Below are 18,387 nucleotides of genomic sequence, written 5' to 3' on the forward strand. Positions count from 1 at the left end.
ATGAAAAAATACGTAGTTTTTCTGTTTTATTTTAAAAAGTAAGAGTGGTAATACTGCGCTATTGTGCAAGGAATTCGCTGCGGCGGCCATTTTGTGGAGCCAACGCGAGTGAAAGTGAAATTTCATCGACAGCGTAAAACCGATACTAAACTTCTATCATGCCATATGCCAATTTGTTTAGCTATAAGTATTTCAAAACGGCAGTCCCTTCGTCTAGTACTAGTTACAAAAATGATCCCAGCTAGCGGAAGAAAATTCCACTTTCCATTCCGTCTTGTCATAGTGAAATCAGTTCTATATTTAAATCTACGATTGCGCTTGCAGTTTTACCAACATAAACAATAATAAATAATTAATGCACGAAAATGCTGCGTTGTAGGAAAACAAAAAAAAGAACGACCGATATTATTAATTTTGACCTAAAATAAAGGATAATTTATTTAAAAAAAAAAAAAAACTATAATCACGTCAGTTAGATTTGATATCAATTTTATTACTTCCCTTTGCAAGATAAAGCAAAAAGAAAAGAATGGTCAGTTTAAAGTTCAACTACTTATTCTTAATATTTCCTACTACAATTTAATTATTATATCAATAGCAAGCAATCCCGAAAATGTAGTAGGTAGGTAGGTATTTCATCACCTAATATTGATAAATGAATGTCATTTTTAGCTATAGAAGTGTATACACGACTTCGAATGTGTAAATACCTAAATACTTTTTTAATAGTTTGATTCTAAAGTTGATTTTAAAATATATTTTAATACTTACAAAAAAACTGAAGTAACTACAGTGTGTTCTACGTGAATTTTAATTATTGTGATCGTTTTTTTTATTATTATTATGGGAATTATTTCCTAACACGATGGACTCATTTCTTTCTAATAAATAAACATATTCTAAGGGAGGAAAGGGACATTTTTGTATACATAATATAATAATAATGCCGAATGTTAGATGTTCCATGTTTATAGGCAGTGTTAACAAGGACATGGTAGAGGTACGAGTATAATCAAACAAAACATGCAAAAGATGTTTGGTGCATAGCTAGACATCCAGACTGACGGAATGCGAGGAAGTTATATGAGTAAGTAAATGACATAATATTGTTTTGTATGTAAGTATACTTGATAGTATACGGGTCAGTGGATTGGGCGCCCTGTAGGCCCGCTACATACGATGCGAGAATCGTCAATATGGATATGGATGGATATAAAATATGGCACGACACGAATGCAGTATTTAGGATCACACATCACTCGCTGCGTATATGCGTCGTGCCCCTGCACCCATGCCAGACAGACGAATCAACGCATCGTCTGTGTGATCCGATCCATTGGATTTAAATATTACTATTACAAAAATTTAAATAATATATATTATAATCTTTTGAAACACTGGGCGCGGACATTTTTACTTAGAATGACTTGTGAACAAATTACCTAAACTCCTATGATAATTACTTAGATGTAAAATAAATAATAAACAAATATAACTGTTTGATAAACGATGTCGTCATTTTCTCTATCAAAAGCGATATAAAGTATAGCAAATTGAACGGCAACGCCACTTCTGTAAATAAGTGAATTTATTTTATAATAGTGACGATAGTGATTTAAGTTACAACGCTTTCGAAGAGAAAATTTGAAATCATTTAGCATAAGTACAGCAACATCCACCGAACTCAGCTGCGCATTTAGAACATTGCAACTGCTTTCGGTGGTTCTACAATTTAGTGATAAATCAAGAAATGAATAGTACACAGTCAACCCTCGAAGAACCACCCACCGTGGCGCGAGATTATTATTCACTTACCGCTAAAATAACGCTTAACGAAAGAACACGAATAACCGTGTAGAATGTAGGTTATACCGACAACGAATCAGTTCGCTTAGAAATAACGAAGTATGTGTATCAAAAAAATCTTTATAAACGTGTTAGTTCGTGATCATTCGTTAAGACTTTACCAGGCATCACACTGATAGAGATATCACACGGAATTATTGCATCGTATGTGTATAATATAACTATTTGTAGTGCAGTGTAATAATTAATACTAGGTATTGTTATCCTGCGATAAGATAGTACACTGACACAACATTGTGTAACATACTGAGCGATAATTCCATTTGCTACCTCTACCACTACTATTTCCATGAGAAGAGAATCGTGATTTCTTATGTGGTCGGTTCAGCAAGGGTTGACGTTGTGACAAAACTGTACGCTAAGCTTTTGTTGGCGATTCCTCGTCATGATTTGCTCCTGGTCGGAAAGACAGTTCTTACCTTTGTATTTGGGGACAAACATCTCAATTTCTCTTGGAATGTTCTGGTAAAAGTGCAGCTCGCGCGCGTTCAGCGGCTTTATCACAGTGCTGTCATTCAGGACAAGCAGACGTGTGTGACCTCCGACCTAGGATTCACAAACCAAATAAAACTTAGTACTTAACTAGCGTGTGAACATAAACAGCGTCCCTGTATACACTGGTTTCAAAATTCATAAACCTCTTACAATTTGTCAGATTAATAGAAGATGAAGACACTGTAAAACTCTTGTAGCAATCATACCACTCAGCAATACAGGGGTGACACACTTTAATATGTATGTTCTGTTGTCGAAACAAAACAATGTAGCGGAAGCAATAGTCAGCATTTCCCCAATCATAACCTAGATCAATAGTTATATTAACATATCGGTACATCGCCGGTCAGTTCATTAATACAGTCAATCTCATCAGTACCCACGATTATAACATTACTCTGTCATCTTTATCATTCTATGTATTTATTCTTGTATCATATGTATAAATAAATGCTCTCACTCTAAAAATCCAAGCAACTACGAACTTCTCTCTCCACACATCATCATCTCCCAAACTCTTATACACACCCGCTAGAGATGTTCAGGGAATATGAAGGTTTTTTTGAATTTCCCAATGAGGCTTTCTATCATCAAAGATAAATGAAATATGACTAATTATGAAGCCTAAGCAGAGTTTGCTTTATGTCTAAATAGTGGAAGATCACGGAATATCTAGTAATCTCGCGACATTCCTCTGCGTAGTACCTACTTGAATACCACATGTATATGACAAAAGACAATTTAAATGTAAAAAAAATGATTGTGGAGTATGTTACCTGGTTATTGAGTGGGTGCAGATCGACTTCGCGGTCCGACTGCACGGAATGCCTCGCGGCGAGCATCTTCGCCGGCGAAGAGGCGCCCCTCCCAAAGGAATCTTCCCTGTGGCTGCCGTAACCCTCTTCAGAGAGGGCGCCGCCTCCGTCCATGCCGTCGACCTCGTCCTCCGTTTCCCTACCGAACCCCTCGTGCAACATCTCATCGTGGTCGCTGGCGTAGCCTCCGCCGTCGACACCCTCGAACACTCCATCGCTGTGGAACTCTGATTCCAGAAGTAAATCGTCATCGTGTGCGAACGGGAATACCTCCACCTGCCTGTCCTGATTCTGGCTATGCTGCTTGTTGACCCTCGCTGCTGGAGCGAATTTGCCCGCCAGCCGCAGTTCAGAATCTCCCATGCCCCGGCCCCCTAACGAGTACACCATCCCCTCAATGCTGCGCAGGTTTGACCGGTGGACGCTGGCGTCTTCAGGTAGTGTTGTTCAACCGAATGCACGACGTCACAGTATACCTGGAAACGAAAACTAACTTCAGAAAGAGATCAAAAAAAAAATCTCTGTAACAAGTATCACATGAACTTTATGGGAATTGTTTGATTGCAAGATTTTTCATCACAATCGAATAGGTACATTCTAATTTCTCTAATACAAAATTTTATTTTCAGCGCAAGTATTGTCCATATTTTACTCTTACTTAAATAAGATAATAGTATTGCAAGTTGATAATATTTGTCTATTCGTAATATTCTTGTTTTTAAAATATGTAAGTACACCCTTTCCTTCCAACACTAAAAGTTCGCTGTTTGAATTTTAGCTTTAGTTATATTTCCATCCTTACGAGGATGGAAATATATTCCAAAATAAATAACGCAAATATTGACCACTTAACTGCCACTTCAATTAATTGATATATTATGCCTAAAACTCGAAGAGTATGCAGCTTAAAAGCAACATTTCTTGGTTACAATATTGCACGTTCTACATAGCATTCATAAGTATCACAAAATACGTAACTGTTACTATGCGAACGAACGAACGATTAATAAGCGAATGTTAAACTCGCCACTCGGAACGGGGACACACCTCAGGGACACTAACTAATATTGAGAAGAACATTAATTAAATTAACTTTATGCGAGAATGGTGCACACTAGACATCGATATGCCGAACTTTATACAACTGCCAAAGCCACGTACAATAAAAACGGACTGATATATTTGTATGCAGGTGTTAACATTAATATCGATCATACGATCCACACGAAGCTGGCTGGAAACGCACGAGTAAAAAAATAAATGTGATGACTAAGCAGGGAGTCCGCAGAAACCGGTTCGCGCCACGAGAGCGGTCAGTCAAAAAACGAGAGAAGAAAAACTGGCAGATATTATTAGTATGGCTACAAAAGCGGCTCTAAGACAAACGCGGATGTATCTAGTGCTAGTGCCACGCTGCGTCACACCGAAAAGATCTACGAATGATATTATTAAAAAAATATATATACGTGATGTAAATTTAACCGATCGAAAATATTATTTTTATTGTAGAGGAGAGACGGCGTTTTCATTTGGATATGCCGATCTTCGCCGTGCAGATTACGGACCCAGGGTTGAGGAAAATATGACGATTACAATCTTTACATAATATCTCCACAAGGATTTTTTCGTGGGATATGTACCTAGATGCGTACCCTTTTTACCAACACTATTAATATAGTTAATTTTAAATACAATTCTTCATTAATTTTATAGAAACGTTTCTGTAGTCGGAAGTGCGCTGTACTTTGTTTGTTACCCACTAAATATCACCAGAGTCATTTCCAGTCATTTCCGGACGCGTGTTGCCAAAACCTACTTATCAAAAGGAAGGCAGAGGCATTTTCGCGTCTACATCGATGTAGCTTTTGGCGACTGCATTTCAACGTCGCCCATACAGACTGCATCTCCAAATCATAGATACTTATCGTACGCTGTCACACGTTCATAACGCTGCTATAGAATTGAGTGCCAAATCCTTGTATAACCTCAATAATGAAGAATACTCAGAAGTTATCAACATAATATGTCAATGTTTTGGTTTTATTTATTTATTTTTCAATACTACCAAAACAGGTCTAAAATAAGGATTATTCTAATAATGTACGTATGTATACGTATACATATTACGATAAGCCTAGTTACAGCATTATTTTGTAAACATGAAGACATACACCACTATCCGAAGTTTATTAAATTTTCGATGCACGGTAGTTACAACTAGGAATTTTCCAAATTTATCAATTCTCTTTACCGATACATATTCCAATACGATAAAGCAGTTTGAGCGCGTGCTAAGGCTACTGCGATGTACCGATTTCCAATAATTAGGTTTTGGCGCTGTGATCCGTATGGACGACGTTGAAATGCGGTCGCCAAAAGCTACATGGATGTAGACGCAAAACTTGACTATAACTTGTATTCTGATAAGTAGGGTTTGGCAAGACGCGCCCTGGTTTAAAGTATTAGAGTTTCCATGTTTAAGCTTTTCAATCGAATGCTTTACTACCCCAAAATCCTAAACATTGTGGCAAACAGCTTGACATTAAAGACTGCAGTCATGTTATAACTGTGTATCGCTGACTTTACATTTGTGTTAAATCTGTTTAATCACTACATTGTGTCACCGATGGTAAATTTGCTTGCGTTATATAATTTCATATTTGTATGTATTGTCATATTCCCTCATGTCACCATGTGTATATTATTCATGTCTGTGACAAATTCTTCATCATAATTTATTTTGTATGTTCTTCAAAACGTCAATTTGTTACGTCTTCCACGACTGTATTACGTAAGATAAAAGTAGTTTTTTTTTCCAAGAAACTGATAGTAGGTCCCCACCGTTCGCACGGTCATCTGTTTTGATTAGTGTTACATATTACATATACACAATGACTACTGCTTACATTTTTTCAAAAATAAGAATGTAGCATAATAGCAGGAAACCAAGTATTTGACGAATCTGGAGTAATTGGATTTATCCAACGTGACGACGAAGCCGCCTGTCGTTTAGTCAAGTTTAGTGGACCAGAAGTATGACGGGGTGAGGGAGGATTTCCTCGGCTTGATTTCAGAAAGACTTCCGAACGCCGGGGATGATAACTGAAGAAGAGCGGAAGACCAAACAGAATGGACGAGACTGCTTGGAGCAGCCATGTTTTTTTGCACAATTCAATATAATATATGATATTTTAGCACGTTATGGACATAACAAATTATTTATTAAATACGTTCACAGCATGTAAGTTTGATTATTTTTTAAATAATAAGTAGAATAATGAGAAGTCAACTATTTATTACTGAGTGAGTTAAACGGACCCTGAATCAAGCATCTATAAATATTCGCGCTCTCGTAAGTGGAATAATGTGGTAATCTAAATCAAATTGGTTGAATACTGATATTGCTATCCTGATTGTCATCGCCAATGACAGGTTATTTCTACACCTTGTAAGAACAAACAAATTATCAACATTAATCTGTTGCGTCAGAAGTGAGGAAGCTGAGGACATCGCTTTATTAACTATGGACGTGTTAGTCAAATATCAAGGTTATTGTTGATAAAATTGCTTTGCATCGTAATGACATTGCAGCATCTGAAGATGCCAGTACGTGCACAATATATATGATAATATTATATACATATTATGAAATTTAATAAAATTTCGCGAGTAATAAAACGTGGAATCCGAACCCTGGATGCCAGGCACGAGTGTTACGGCCAATTTAAAAATAACGGAAAACATTTTCAGCCTATCAGCTTTTCGCATACCGTCGTTCAGTATTTGTGAAAAGCTTCCCGCAAATAAATTATCTTACATAATAGTAATTTAATAAAGCTGCCAAGGCGAGGATGTTAGGTGTTTTAACACACATTCAGCATTTTATAAATGATAAATTGTCATAACACCATCCAACTAATATTCATTATTTTATTATGCATAGTCACTCGAAACAATTCGGTAAGCTCAGATTGTTTACAATGGTATAAAAATGTTGTACCTATGTACATATATCATATAATATTTTTAAAAATTAATACTTCATTAATATATTCTACATTTGAGCATATTGTATCTTGTGGTTATATAATTGGAAATGTAAATGAAGAATAATATATTTTCTGTTTCTCACTTGCCCCTTACACATTTTCAGTTCACCCTTCAATGCCGAAGATTACCAAATATAGCCAATTATTCAAGACTATTTGATACTAGATACTATGCAGTTGCAAGTTATCTCCATAAACTTTAATTGAGTTATTTGAATATAGAATTTTTATTTAGATGAAAAATGCTAATGGTAAACTACATTGACAAATTCAATTATTAGAAGCCCATTGTTTACATAATACTTATATCAATATCGATTAATGTGTATAACCGACATTGCAACTAACCAAAACTAATTAAAACGTTTTAACAGTGAAAGGAGCTGGATTGAACAGTAATAACTCATAACAAATGGTAGAAAAGTGGTTCAAGTATAAAACAAAAACTATCAAAATGTTAAAAAAATAAAATAACCCTCATATTCAAAGATTTTTTACCATAACCTAAACAAATCATATACTTACATATTTATAATAAAATGAAAATGTAAGTACATCCTGGGAGAAAACCGAATTATCAAAAAGTATATATTATGTATGTATTCATTATCAGTGTTATCAATCACCTACCGAAATTATTATAAAACATTTGTCATATATTTCAAATTAATTGGAACATCCCACTGTCAAGAAAAAAATGTACGCGCGTACAAAAATTACTATACCTACAGTCAAAATGTTTCACATTTTTGGTCTCAATCTCAATGCTTTACTACCCTGTAACAGGTTAAAGCATAACATCTCGTTGATAATGAAGGTATAAGGTGAACTGCATGCGTACAATTTACATGTCTGCATAGGTACATACAACTGTTTAAATTTATCCCGTACATATTTCTCACATGTGAGCGTTGAACCTCACCCAGAAGGCAACCCACTTACTATATAATATATATATGGAAAATAAAACAATGTAATTTTTGTGTAAGTATTCATAATTATCCATCAAATTAGAATTCACGAAATGTGTAAATTTGCTCGAAATAAAACATGCACATCGATGGACTATGCACCGCAACTCGCATTTCGCAAAGTGTTTTGATTTCGCGTGGTAATTTATTATCATTGCGGGCACATACATAATGATGCAAACAATAGATAGGTAGGTATAATATCGTGGCCCGATGATGGAAAATTACCGCGAGTTGCGTTATTATGTCACCGGAAGCATGCGCAGTCGACGCGCCTCATCGGATTCTTCTCGACTTCTGTTGCCGTGCGAAATGCAGACGGGCGAGATCCCCGGCACGCACATAATGGCGTGAGCATAGATCATAGGTTTACCAACTTTTTCGTCTCGCGGCGCCCTCCTTGTCTCAAAATTTGCAGACCAACACCACACCGGCGCTTAGGTTTGTTGACGAATTTATACCTATGTCAATTCTATTTAAATACACAAGAGATATTCGCAGACAAATTATGTCAATAATAATTATTGTTAAATTTGCATGTTTTAAATCCTCTCTAATTTGAAACAACAATTTTTGACAACTACAAAAATCTCATTATCGCGAATTGAGAATCATACAGTGTGAAACATCCACTTTGAACGGTATTTACCTCAAAATATGACGTACGAGTACGTCATATTTTAATATGCAGTCATAATTATGACAATTATTCCAACTATCGTAATAGATTTTTGGGCTTCCATTGCGTGGAAGTAGGAGGTGGAACACGTGATGAAAATCCAAAAATATCCGATAATGGCATATGTGCATAGTTTCGTTGGCGCCGTAGCCGAAAAAATTTTCTACTCTACGGAATCTACTCTTAATACATAATTGTATTATTCGTATTCCTCGGTGTTCAAAATTTATATCGAAACATCGGAGGTAAGAGACTGTTTGCGATCATCGATATAGATAGTCTGAAATTATTACATTTTCCAAACACTTCACGGCGCACAGTTTTAATACCATTGGCACAGATAACAAATAGTGCAGTGCTATAACAATTATGTATTATATAGAAAGAAATGCTATATTGCCATCTCTTTCCGTTACAACAGCTCACGGTGAACTGCACAATTACAATTTACATGTAACCGCAAACGCAACATGACCCAATTACCTATAACTAAACACATATTTCTGATAGATGCTGTCTAGAGTTAAATTTCAATTATGACCAAACGAACAAAACGAGGTCACGACTCCAGACAGCTTACATCACAATTTTCTCAGTTACACAATGGAAAAATCAAATCTCCCTCTTTAGCTGTATTAAAACAACAAACAACATTAGATAAGATACAGCGTGATCTGTGGTACAAAACGCGGCCGGTCGGGGGGTGTCGGTACGAGTCGGACGCGTTTTCCGAGCATTGCGTGAATCGCGTCACTAGGAAGTGACACTTCCACTCGTAATATGACGTTTCGGACCATAACGCAGAACGACGCCATGTTGGATACGCTACGTCACATTTCTGACAGACGAAACGACATCGTCATAAAAGGAAAAACAACAATCGGACGGCGGGGAAATCTCTGAACTGAAATGCCTACCTACATAGTAAATAGATTAATAATTCACAATCTCTGTTTTGATTTCTTTATTCACGGAGCAAATCAATCCCGTGGCGTAGTATTATTATACTAATTCCGCAATCGGAAAATCATAATTTAAAAAATACCAAGAAAAACACGCTATTGTGTATTAAAGACACACTTGAAATTTTTTTAAAAGGACGCATTATCAAAATATCACGAGACGCGACAAATTCCAACTCTAAAATTAGTCGTGTGTTATGTTTCCAAAATATATTATGTCCATGACATTTGGGATCAATAAAATAACTATAAAATCATTAAATTTAATGAATAGTCAGAGATACTCCACATGATAATATATACGGTATCTGTTGTAAGTAAACACAATTTAAGAAATTATTAGCATATTGCTACCTAAGTTCAATAGGGAAATAATTCCAATCGGTTTAGACATCTCAAAAACGTAGAGAATTCTCGAGAAAATTTTCTTAATAAAGATATAATTTTATTATGCGACTAATTGACAAGTCTCTTTAAAAAAAAAAAAAAACCACCCAATTTTTTTTTTACACTTCTGACTACAAATTTCCGTTTGGATTGTCGAAGTCAATAGTTTTTTTTTGTTAATTAATCTGAAATTAATTATTATTTCAGTCAATCCCACATTTTTATTTATTCCTGATAATAATTTCGAGATTCTCATTGACGATTCCTCGAGAAACGGGAATCAACTTTTCTCATTGCTTCCCCTCTAAATTAGGTTGATTTCATGCGATTGAAGTTTTATTTGCAATACGCAACAAAGAAAGGTTTAAAAAACACTTTCTGTTAAGTACTGATCATTATTTTAGAAGTACCAAGGGAACGTATATCCTGGTTCCCGATGAAACTATAAAATTTCACATTGCACTGAACTAAACCAAAAAAATATAGGTAGGTAATTCTCTGAAATATCAATAATTCTTAAATGAAAAATGATTTTGTATCAAAATTTGAAACTCCATTTTCTTGATTACAATATATTTGTTTCACCGTTTATTGTAATCCTTGACTTAATAGATAGGAGTTACAGTTTTCCATACTTTATTATTTTAATTTATTATACACCTAAGTTAGAATTAACTGTATCCGTTGTCAGTATGTATTTACCTTTTGGTGAGTGCACATAGTGCCTTAAGATGCCAAAAGGCGAAACCAGGGGCGCAAAAAACGACTCATATGGAATAATACAAAACTTAAATCCATTAGAATTTAAAGAATTGTTTCCTACAATACCAAACTAACATGAATCAGAGGTGGGTACTTAGTTAACATAAGTTTACTATTTTTCCCACCTTATAATAATATAATCACATCCACTCATAAACAACATAGGGGAAAAATCTAGACATCGATTTACTAGTAATGATAAGTGACTATCTAATAGCCATCTGCTGTACCTACTAATAATGATAAATTGATAACATTGATATGTAGGTAGGTACCTATACCGGTGCTTTTTACTTAGGTTGGTGCGCAAAAAAAAACAAATAAATCATTTAATAGTGAATACGTCACAACAGTTGATACACCACAATATAATTATTGGACTTGTATAATATGTATGTTTAAAAAACAGTAAGTACATAATATCGACTATGTTTAATCGAAATAAATTTATTACAAATAAATATGAATGTGTGTCGTATGAATTTCAATTAATTTAAAATCGCCGGAAAAACGTCATAACAGTGCATCTAATTAATTATTCATATTACCTATTTGATACATTTCTAAGTTCCGATATGAACCAAAAAATCATTGATATTACCTATAAAATATTGACAACTCACCAAAACTTAATGTTAATATAATAATCCAATTCACTTTGCACTTGCTATTGTTTGAAAAATCACAATATCACAAAGCATTGCAATAGCGAGGAAATTCACAAAATTTTAGAATTACACACGCACATTCAATTTTCAACAAAATGATGAAAATTAGAAACACAAAAACATCACCATAAATTCACTATAAATTATTATAAGTACAATAAACTTTCCATAATAATATATTTTACGAGTTGACTGTCTTATATTTTTATATAAGAGAAACAACGTCTATTATCATTTTATCAAAGCAGAATAAAAAAAACTGTCACTGAAAAATTGTCCAATTCACGTTTTCCAAAAGCCCGACCCATTCACTGATTCATGATCCAAATTGGCAAATAACAAAAATAACCGACGCGTGGTGCAGAAAATTATTCGCGGCCAGTGATAATAAAAAAAAATATTTTATATCTGGTCGAGCGATTCGGAGTGAACAGTGCACGCTGTACGAAGGCACACGGACTGAAGTGAACTAAACTCGGCGGACGACGCGGCGCCGTGAAAAGCCACAGTGAGCAAAAAATGATTTCAGCGTTGGCCGCCACACACGCTCGGCGATATTGAATATTGATACAACATAGGCATATCATAATGAGTAAGTAAAAAAAATGACAGACTAAGGATCAAGCAAGTGACGTTTTTGAAGAAATTAGGCGAAGGGCATTTTACCATACCTGCTTGCAAATACTCGAAGTCGACTGCGTCAAAAGTCATTATCCACATTCTCGGGGTTTTTTTAATTAATTATAATGTATTCTGTCATTCAAAGACATAATAATAATTATTATTATAAACATCACTGTATAGAGAAATGTTTCTCAACAGTCCGCAAATAGTTATCCCGCATTGTAAAAGCATATTATTTCAAAAATGTCCAAAAATCTAATCCGTGCATTCGCAATACTAAAGATAGTTACAAAGACATTAAATTATCTTACACATTTTCGACTACCTATTCGGTAATAAAAACGAACCAGAGAAATCAAATGGATGTCAATGCAGCGCTTCGTCTCTCTGAAACAACACAATATGGTAGTCATGGTCATCAACTAACTACTCTAGCAAAGATGCAACAACAGATCTCACACTATTTTATTTACTAATCGGTTTCTAACTAATATTTCAATTAAGTAACAATACAATTTTCGTGATATTTTTTTTGTATTCGCAATATAACTGTTATTATAAAATATCTCAAAATTAACTACTACAAAACAAAACACTATACAAATACGTAAAAGTTTTTTTCTACGTTATGCGTCAATTACATTGAGCTACTTTAGGAGCTGTTTGTTGGCGAATTTAATAGCGGGCGATTCAGCTACTGCGATTATGATGATGACACACAAAACTTTCCATTCGCTGAGAAGCCACAAGCCAGCGACTATTTTGACAGAACGTAGTTCGTTTTTTTACCGGGAGGTTGCTACTGCGCTCTACTGCGCAGACGCAGTAGGCCCACACGCCAACGTGTAGCGTGTAAAGTTGACCGGCTTTCAACTTTTCTCTGTAGAGTGTTTACAATCTGCTCGTTAGCTTGTTCGATGATTACACTGGGCGACTTTACAGGCAGATTGTAAATTCGCCAACAAACAGCTCGTAAAGTAGCTCAATGTAATTGACGCTTTAGCGGTCACCGAAATATTTCTCCTATTTTTACCGGTTGCAGGTGTTTAAAATGTGTCTATAGAGAACAGATTACGAAGGTTTCCGCTGTTTTCAGGGTAATGGCCGAGTTTAGACTCTTTAGTATGTATCTGTCTACATGCCCCCACATCCTGAAACGGCCCCCCAGACCTGGATTTTTAGCAGGCCCCCTACCTATCGCTAGGGTTAAAGACAGTGTGATGTTTTCCAAATGGTGTTCCAGGTAAAATTAAGGGTATTCAATATTCAGTGTATTTTTAGCATTTTTATTTTTGAATAAATCCACTTGAATTATGAAGTTTTTGAATAACAACAAACAATTTGTATCACACGATCACATATTTTAAAATGTTAATATTGTTCAAGTAAAATAGTTCCGCAGGCGACTTTTATACCATTAGAGAAAAATTGTGATGTGTGTTTATGTCACTTGTTAGGTCGACCCGCCACGACGGCCCCCCAGACCCCGGGCCCCCAGGCTAGAGCCCTGTCAACCTCCTCCTTGTTGGGGCCATGTCTGTCTTATTAAGATCTTTCTGCACATTGAGGTGAGTTTAAAAATACTATTCGTAGGTTAAAAGCGGACTAACATTTAAACAGACGAGGGTACGTTAAAACCCTGGTGACAATACCTTTTTATAACCGATTGAAAATCTTGTAAAGGCAACCCCGGTGAAAACAAAATAATTGTTTGATCAGTAACAATCATAACAATACCTAACATACAAAATGGTGTAATAAGTCATAGGTAATTATTTCTGAAACAAAATTCTTGAACAATCAATCCAGCGATCAATCAATGGTATTAGATATATTGACCGATCCATTTAATATCTGAAACTCAATAATGACTGTCAAACTGGCTATCGTTATCAAAATCTCTCTGTTCATAATATCTATACTATGATAAGGTCAACGATTCACTATCGTTCAGATACAGTGATTATGATTAAACATGACTGAAAAGATTTAAGATTTCAGAAAGCAACATTTTTCATCGAACATGCAATCATGTTACCACCATGAGATATACAATATAATCAAACGTTTCCTAAAAAAGTCCAATAACACTAGAACGCTTGTCAATATCGATAGTGACCCGTTGAAAGCGGGCAATATTCCTACACAATAATGACGGTGTGCGATACGCTTTGTGACGCGTAGCGAGGCGTCCTTGTTGCCTTTGGTGAATCTATTTCAGGTTTTGGACTTCTACGGGAAGTCAGTTAATACATACGTTGGGTCTGCTGTCAAGACCGCGATTTGGGAATCTGGGTCGACATTTATTCAATTAATCATAATATTATGGGGGGTGTTTGTCATGTGTCTCGCGTGTTCGGCGTACCAATTAAAATGCATTTTAAAACGTACTAATTAATCCCATTTTAAATAAGAGGAATTAAAGCCAATTAAAGTGGACAGTAGATCCATCAACTGTTATATCCCTCACATTAATGTAATGTAACAACTAACTTATTGTAATTGTTACAATAAGTGCTAATACTTTGATACAAACCTACCCTAAGTTTGATAATATTTATCACTTTATCACTTTAGCGATCGATAAGTATAGAATACGAATACACCCACAGAGAGTTTAAGCCAAGTAAGTACCTACAGATGAACGATATAGCAAACAATTAATTATAATTATGTTTGTAAATTTTTGCCGTTATACAAATGCACATCACACATATTATTAAATTTGATGTCCACACTTGCAAATATTGCCATTAAATTAAATGTAGTTGGTTAGGTAGGTTAGTCAGACAACATTATACGACACTACGTCATGTTGCTACAGCCGATAAAAGAGTTAAAACAACTTAGGAAAACATGGCCACACTAGTAAAATTTAACAATCCATTCCCACAATGAGTTAAGTTAATAACTAGAGGGAATCAATGTGAACTTTTTATTTTACAACACTAGATGGCGATTTAATATTTTTTTACTGTGGTTAAATTGGTAACTATAAAAATATTCTGTGGATACGTTGTCGCATTGAAAGGTTTACTGGTCGCGCTGTTACAATGTACATATATATATTTATTTGAAATGTTTCGTGGTTGTTCGTGTAACTATAAAAAATAATGGTGGTTAGGTCCATTTACCTAATATAATAAAATAATTAGCGCGGAATTTAAAGCACCACAGATAAAACGTAAAATTATAAATACAATGCATTTCCACCACGAATTGACAGTTAACACAATTAAAGAAAATAAAACGTAGTTATTAGAAATGAGCGTATATAGATACATAATAGCGAGTAAATAAATACTTTCCCGGCGGAGAATTAAAATTTCTTCTCAAACGCGGTTTTCAATTTACTGCTAATGACAGCACCGTTCGATTTATCAAACATCAATTTTCTCGTCCATGTGACAAAAAACGGGGAAATTTCGTTTCAATGCAATTTTCTCTCGCGCGTACTCGTGTACCTACATTATTCATTTTCAGCCGATGTGAAATTAGTCAGGTAGGTGTAGGTGGGTGCAAGCTCGCAGAGAGGCTATCGCCAGTGAGTGAATGAATAGCGCGTCATTAGAGGTGAAATTTAAAATTATCCTATTGCCAACTATTCGCGGGGCGAGTCATTTAAAAATGGGAAAGCCGAAGAAATAAGCCAAATAAAAAAAAATCGCCACAAATGAAATAAATAACAACTTCGCCAAGAAATTTTCACTAAGGATAAAATATTCTTAATCGCTAAAATCTTTACAAGACAGCATAAAACGAAATGTGTCACAATGTCGCATTAAAAATGGAATGTGAAATTTACAAATTGTATGTTTCCTTTGCAAACAAAGCATAATGATAATAATCAATAAGGGAAACGTCTGTTTGTTTAAATCACTATTAATTGACCGAATTTTTTTTTCTTCAATTGAGGATAGAGAATTGTTTCATATGTTATTTATAAAATAATGTGTGAATTATAGCTACATCGTACAGATATACGAGGGTGGTCTCAGAAGTACCCGACCTAACAAAGAAAACACAAAAAATTTAAGATTTTTTTTTCTCTACGTAGTCTCCTTTTAGGTCGATACACTTTTTCCAGCGATGTTCAATAGCTTTGATACCCTGTTTATAGTAAGAATCGTCAAGCTCCTCAAAATAGCCATCAACCGCCGACTCCACCTCTTCATTGTTGGTAAATCTTTTACCACCGAGCCATTTTTTCAAGTTTGGAAACAGAAAATAATCCGAGGGGGCTAAATCTGGTGAATAGGGTGCATGAGGAAGCAATTCGAACTTATTGATTTTGGCCATCGCGATAACGGATGTGTGAACTAATAAATTGTCCTGATGAAACGAAACTATCTTTTTCGCCAAATGCGGTTGTTTTTTTCTTGATTTCATCACTCAAACGCTGCAATAAGTTTGCATAATACACGCCGTTGATTGATTTTCCTTTCTGAAGATAATCAATGAAAATCACCCCACGCGCATCCCAAAAAACTGACGCCATGACCTTGCCTGCAGATGGAACTGTCTTCGCCTTCTTTGGAGCCGATTCTCCCCTTTCAGTCGATTGTTTTGACTGCTCTTGCGTCTCAGGTGTAAAGTGATAGACCCATGTTTCATCCATGGTTATGAATAGACGCAAAAACTCTGCTTTATTGCTGTGAAACTTCGCCAAACACTCGATTGAAACATCCTCACGATGCTGTTTTTGTTCCATTGTGAGTAATCGCGGCACCCACCTTGCGCACAGCTTTCTCATGTCCAAATTTTCAGTCAATATGTGATGTACAGCACTTTTTGAAATGCCTACCATGTCTACTAGCTCGTGCAATTTCAGTCGACGTTCATCCAATACCATTTTGTGGATTTTCATCACCATGTCTGGCATGGTCACCTCATTTGGTCGACCACTGCGATGTTCGTCTTGGCAGCTCGTACAGCCTCGTTTAAATTCAGCCACCCAATATGTTACTGTTGTAAACAAAGGAGCAGACACCCCCAGAGTAGAATCTAGCGCCGCTTTGATATTAGTTGGACTGAAGCCTTTCAAATGAAAGTATTGTATCACATAAATATGACAATTTTTTTCCATGTTTACAAATTCACTGAGAGCGTTCACTGTTGATGGCTGACAAATAATTACTGAACAATGTAGCGTCGTCAAACTTCAAACTTAGGCTTTATAAGGTTGGTACTTTCTATCATGGTCACTATTTTCAAACAACAACTGCTATCTATACGTCAGGTCGGGTACTTTTGGGACTACCGGTACATCAGTTAAGTATCCATCGCCTTTAATAATGGTAGGCTAGCTAGGCGAATACTGATTTCGAGTGCGCCTCAGCAAAGAAAAAACATTCCTTGTAAAAAAAATAAAAAATATTGCAGCTGATCGAAGTGGTGCTACGTACCTAGTATTACGGCTGGGAGTGGGCAAACCTAATAATCAACCAGAACTTGAGGCGGTCAGCAGTTATCTATTCATTTATCAGTCGACGTGCTAAGATGACAGAAGCCGAGTGACCAGGTAAACAGGAAGTCACGAAAATCTCCAATCTCCCCTTTCCGTTTTCACTTCTATCTGATCCATTGTATCGGCTCAGTTGTCGTGTGACCGTCTCCGAATGGCTCACGGGCAGAACATATTATCTCACTAGGTTATCTATAACATTTTTACATCTGATCGAATATGTACACATACATAAATAATACAAATCTTTATAGTACATAATATTTAATTGCAAGTGCTTCTTGTGCTTCAAGGAAAACTACCACCAACCTTACACTACAGATTTGGATGTTTATGAATATCAGGTGTATGACATACCTACTCACTTGAATGGCATTCGTCTGTTCGCTTATTTTACAATAACTGCAGAATATTGGATTCAAAAGATTTCAATGACAACAAAAAGTGCGCGCCATTTTAAAAGAAAGCTGGCGACTTATTCATATTGATTTATCAGCAGGTAGGTATACGTCTAGTAATGCGTCCGCAATTGGCGGATAATGTGTCCACTTGTGAAATCATGGATGGGTCTGGGAAATTCGTGTGTTAGTGTGGACACATAACATTGAACTAATAGTTTGAGTAAGTGGCTAACATACATCTCTC

At 35.6% G+C, this 18,387-nt stretch overlaps 1 protein-coding gene across 3 annotated transcripts in view; it reads right to left on the reverse strand.

Moving 5' to 3' along the window:
• Positions 1-18,387, reverse strand: part of Ip6k (Inositol hexakisphosphate kinase) — a 158,191-nt gene that overhangs the window by 15,222 nt on the left and 124,582 nt on the right. For 2 of the 3 annotated variants that reach the window (XM_085944765.1, XM_085944767.1), the window contains 2 exons: positions 3,138-3,652; positions 2,286-2,412 (listed from right to left, as the gene is read on the reverse strand). In XM_085944765.1, coding sequence (XP_085800891.1) covers positions 2,286-2,412; positions 3,138-3,566 — 556 coding nt within the window. In that variant the 5' untranslated portion in view covers positions 3,567-3,652. Of the gene's footprint in view, positions 1-2,285; positions 2,413-3,137; positions 3,653-11,609; positions 12,110-18,387 lie in introns of those variants that run through there. The other variant, XM_085944766.1, reaches the window with a different exon arrangement.

Source organism: Rhyacophila brunnea, unplaced genomic scaffold (assembly GCF_057557595.1).
Source record: "Rhyacophila brunnea isolate RB1 unplaced genomic scaffold, BYU_Rbru_1.0 scaffold_17, whole genome shotgun sequence".
Taxonomy (NCBI): Eukaryota; Metazoa; Arthropoda; class Insecta; order Trichoptera; family Rhyacophilidae; genus Rhyacophila; species Rhyacophila brunnea.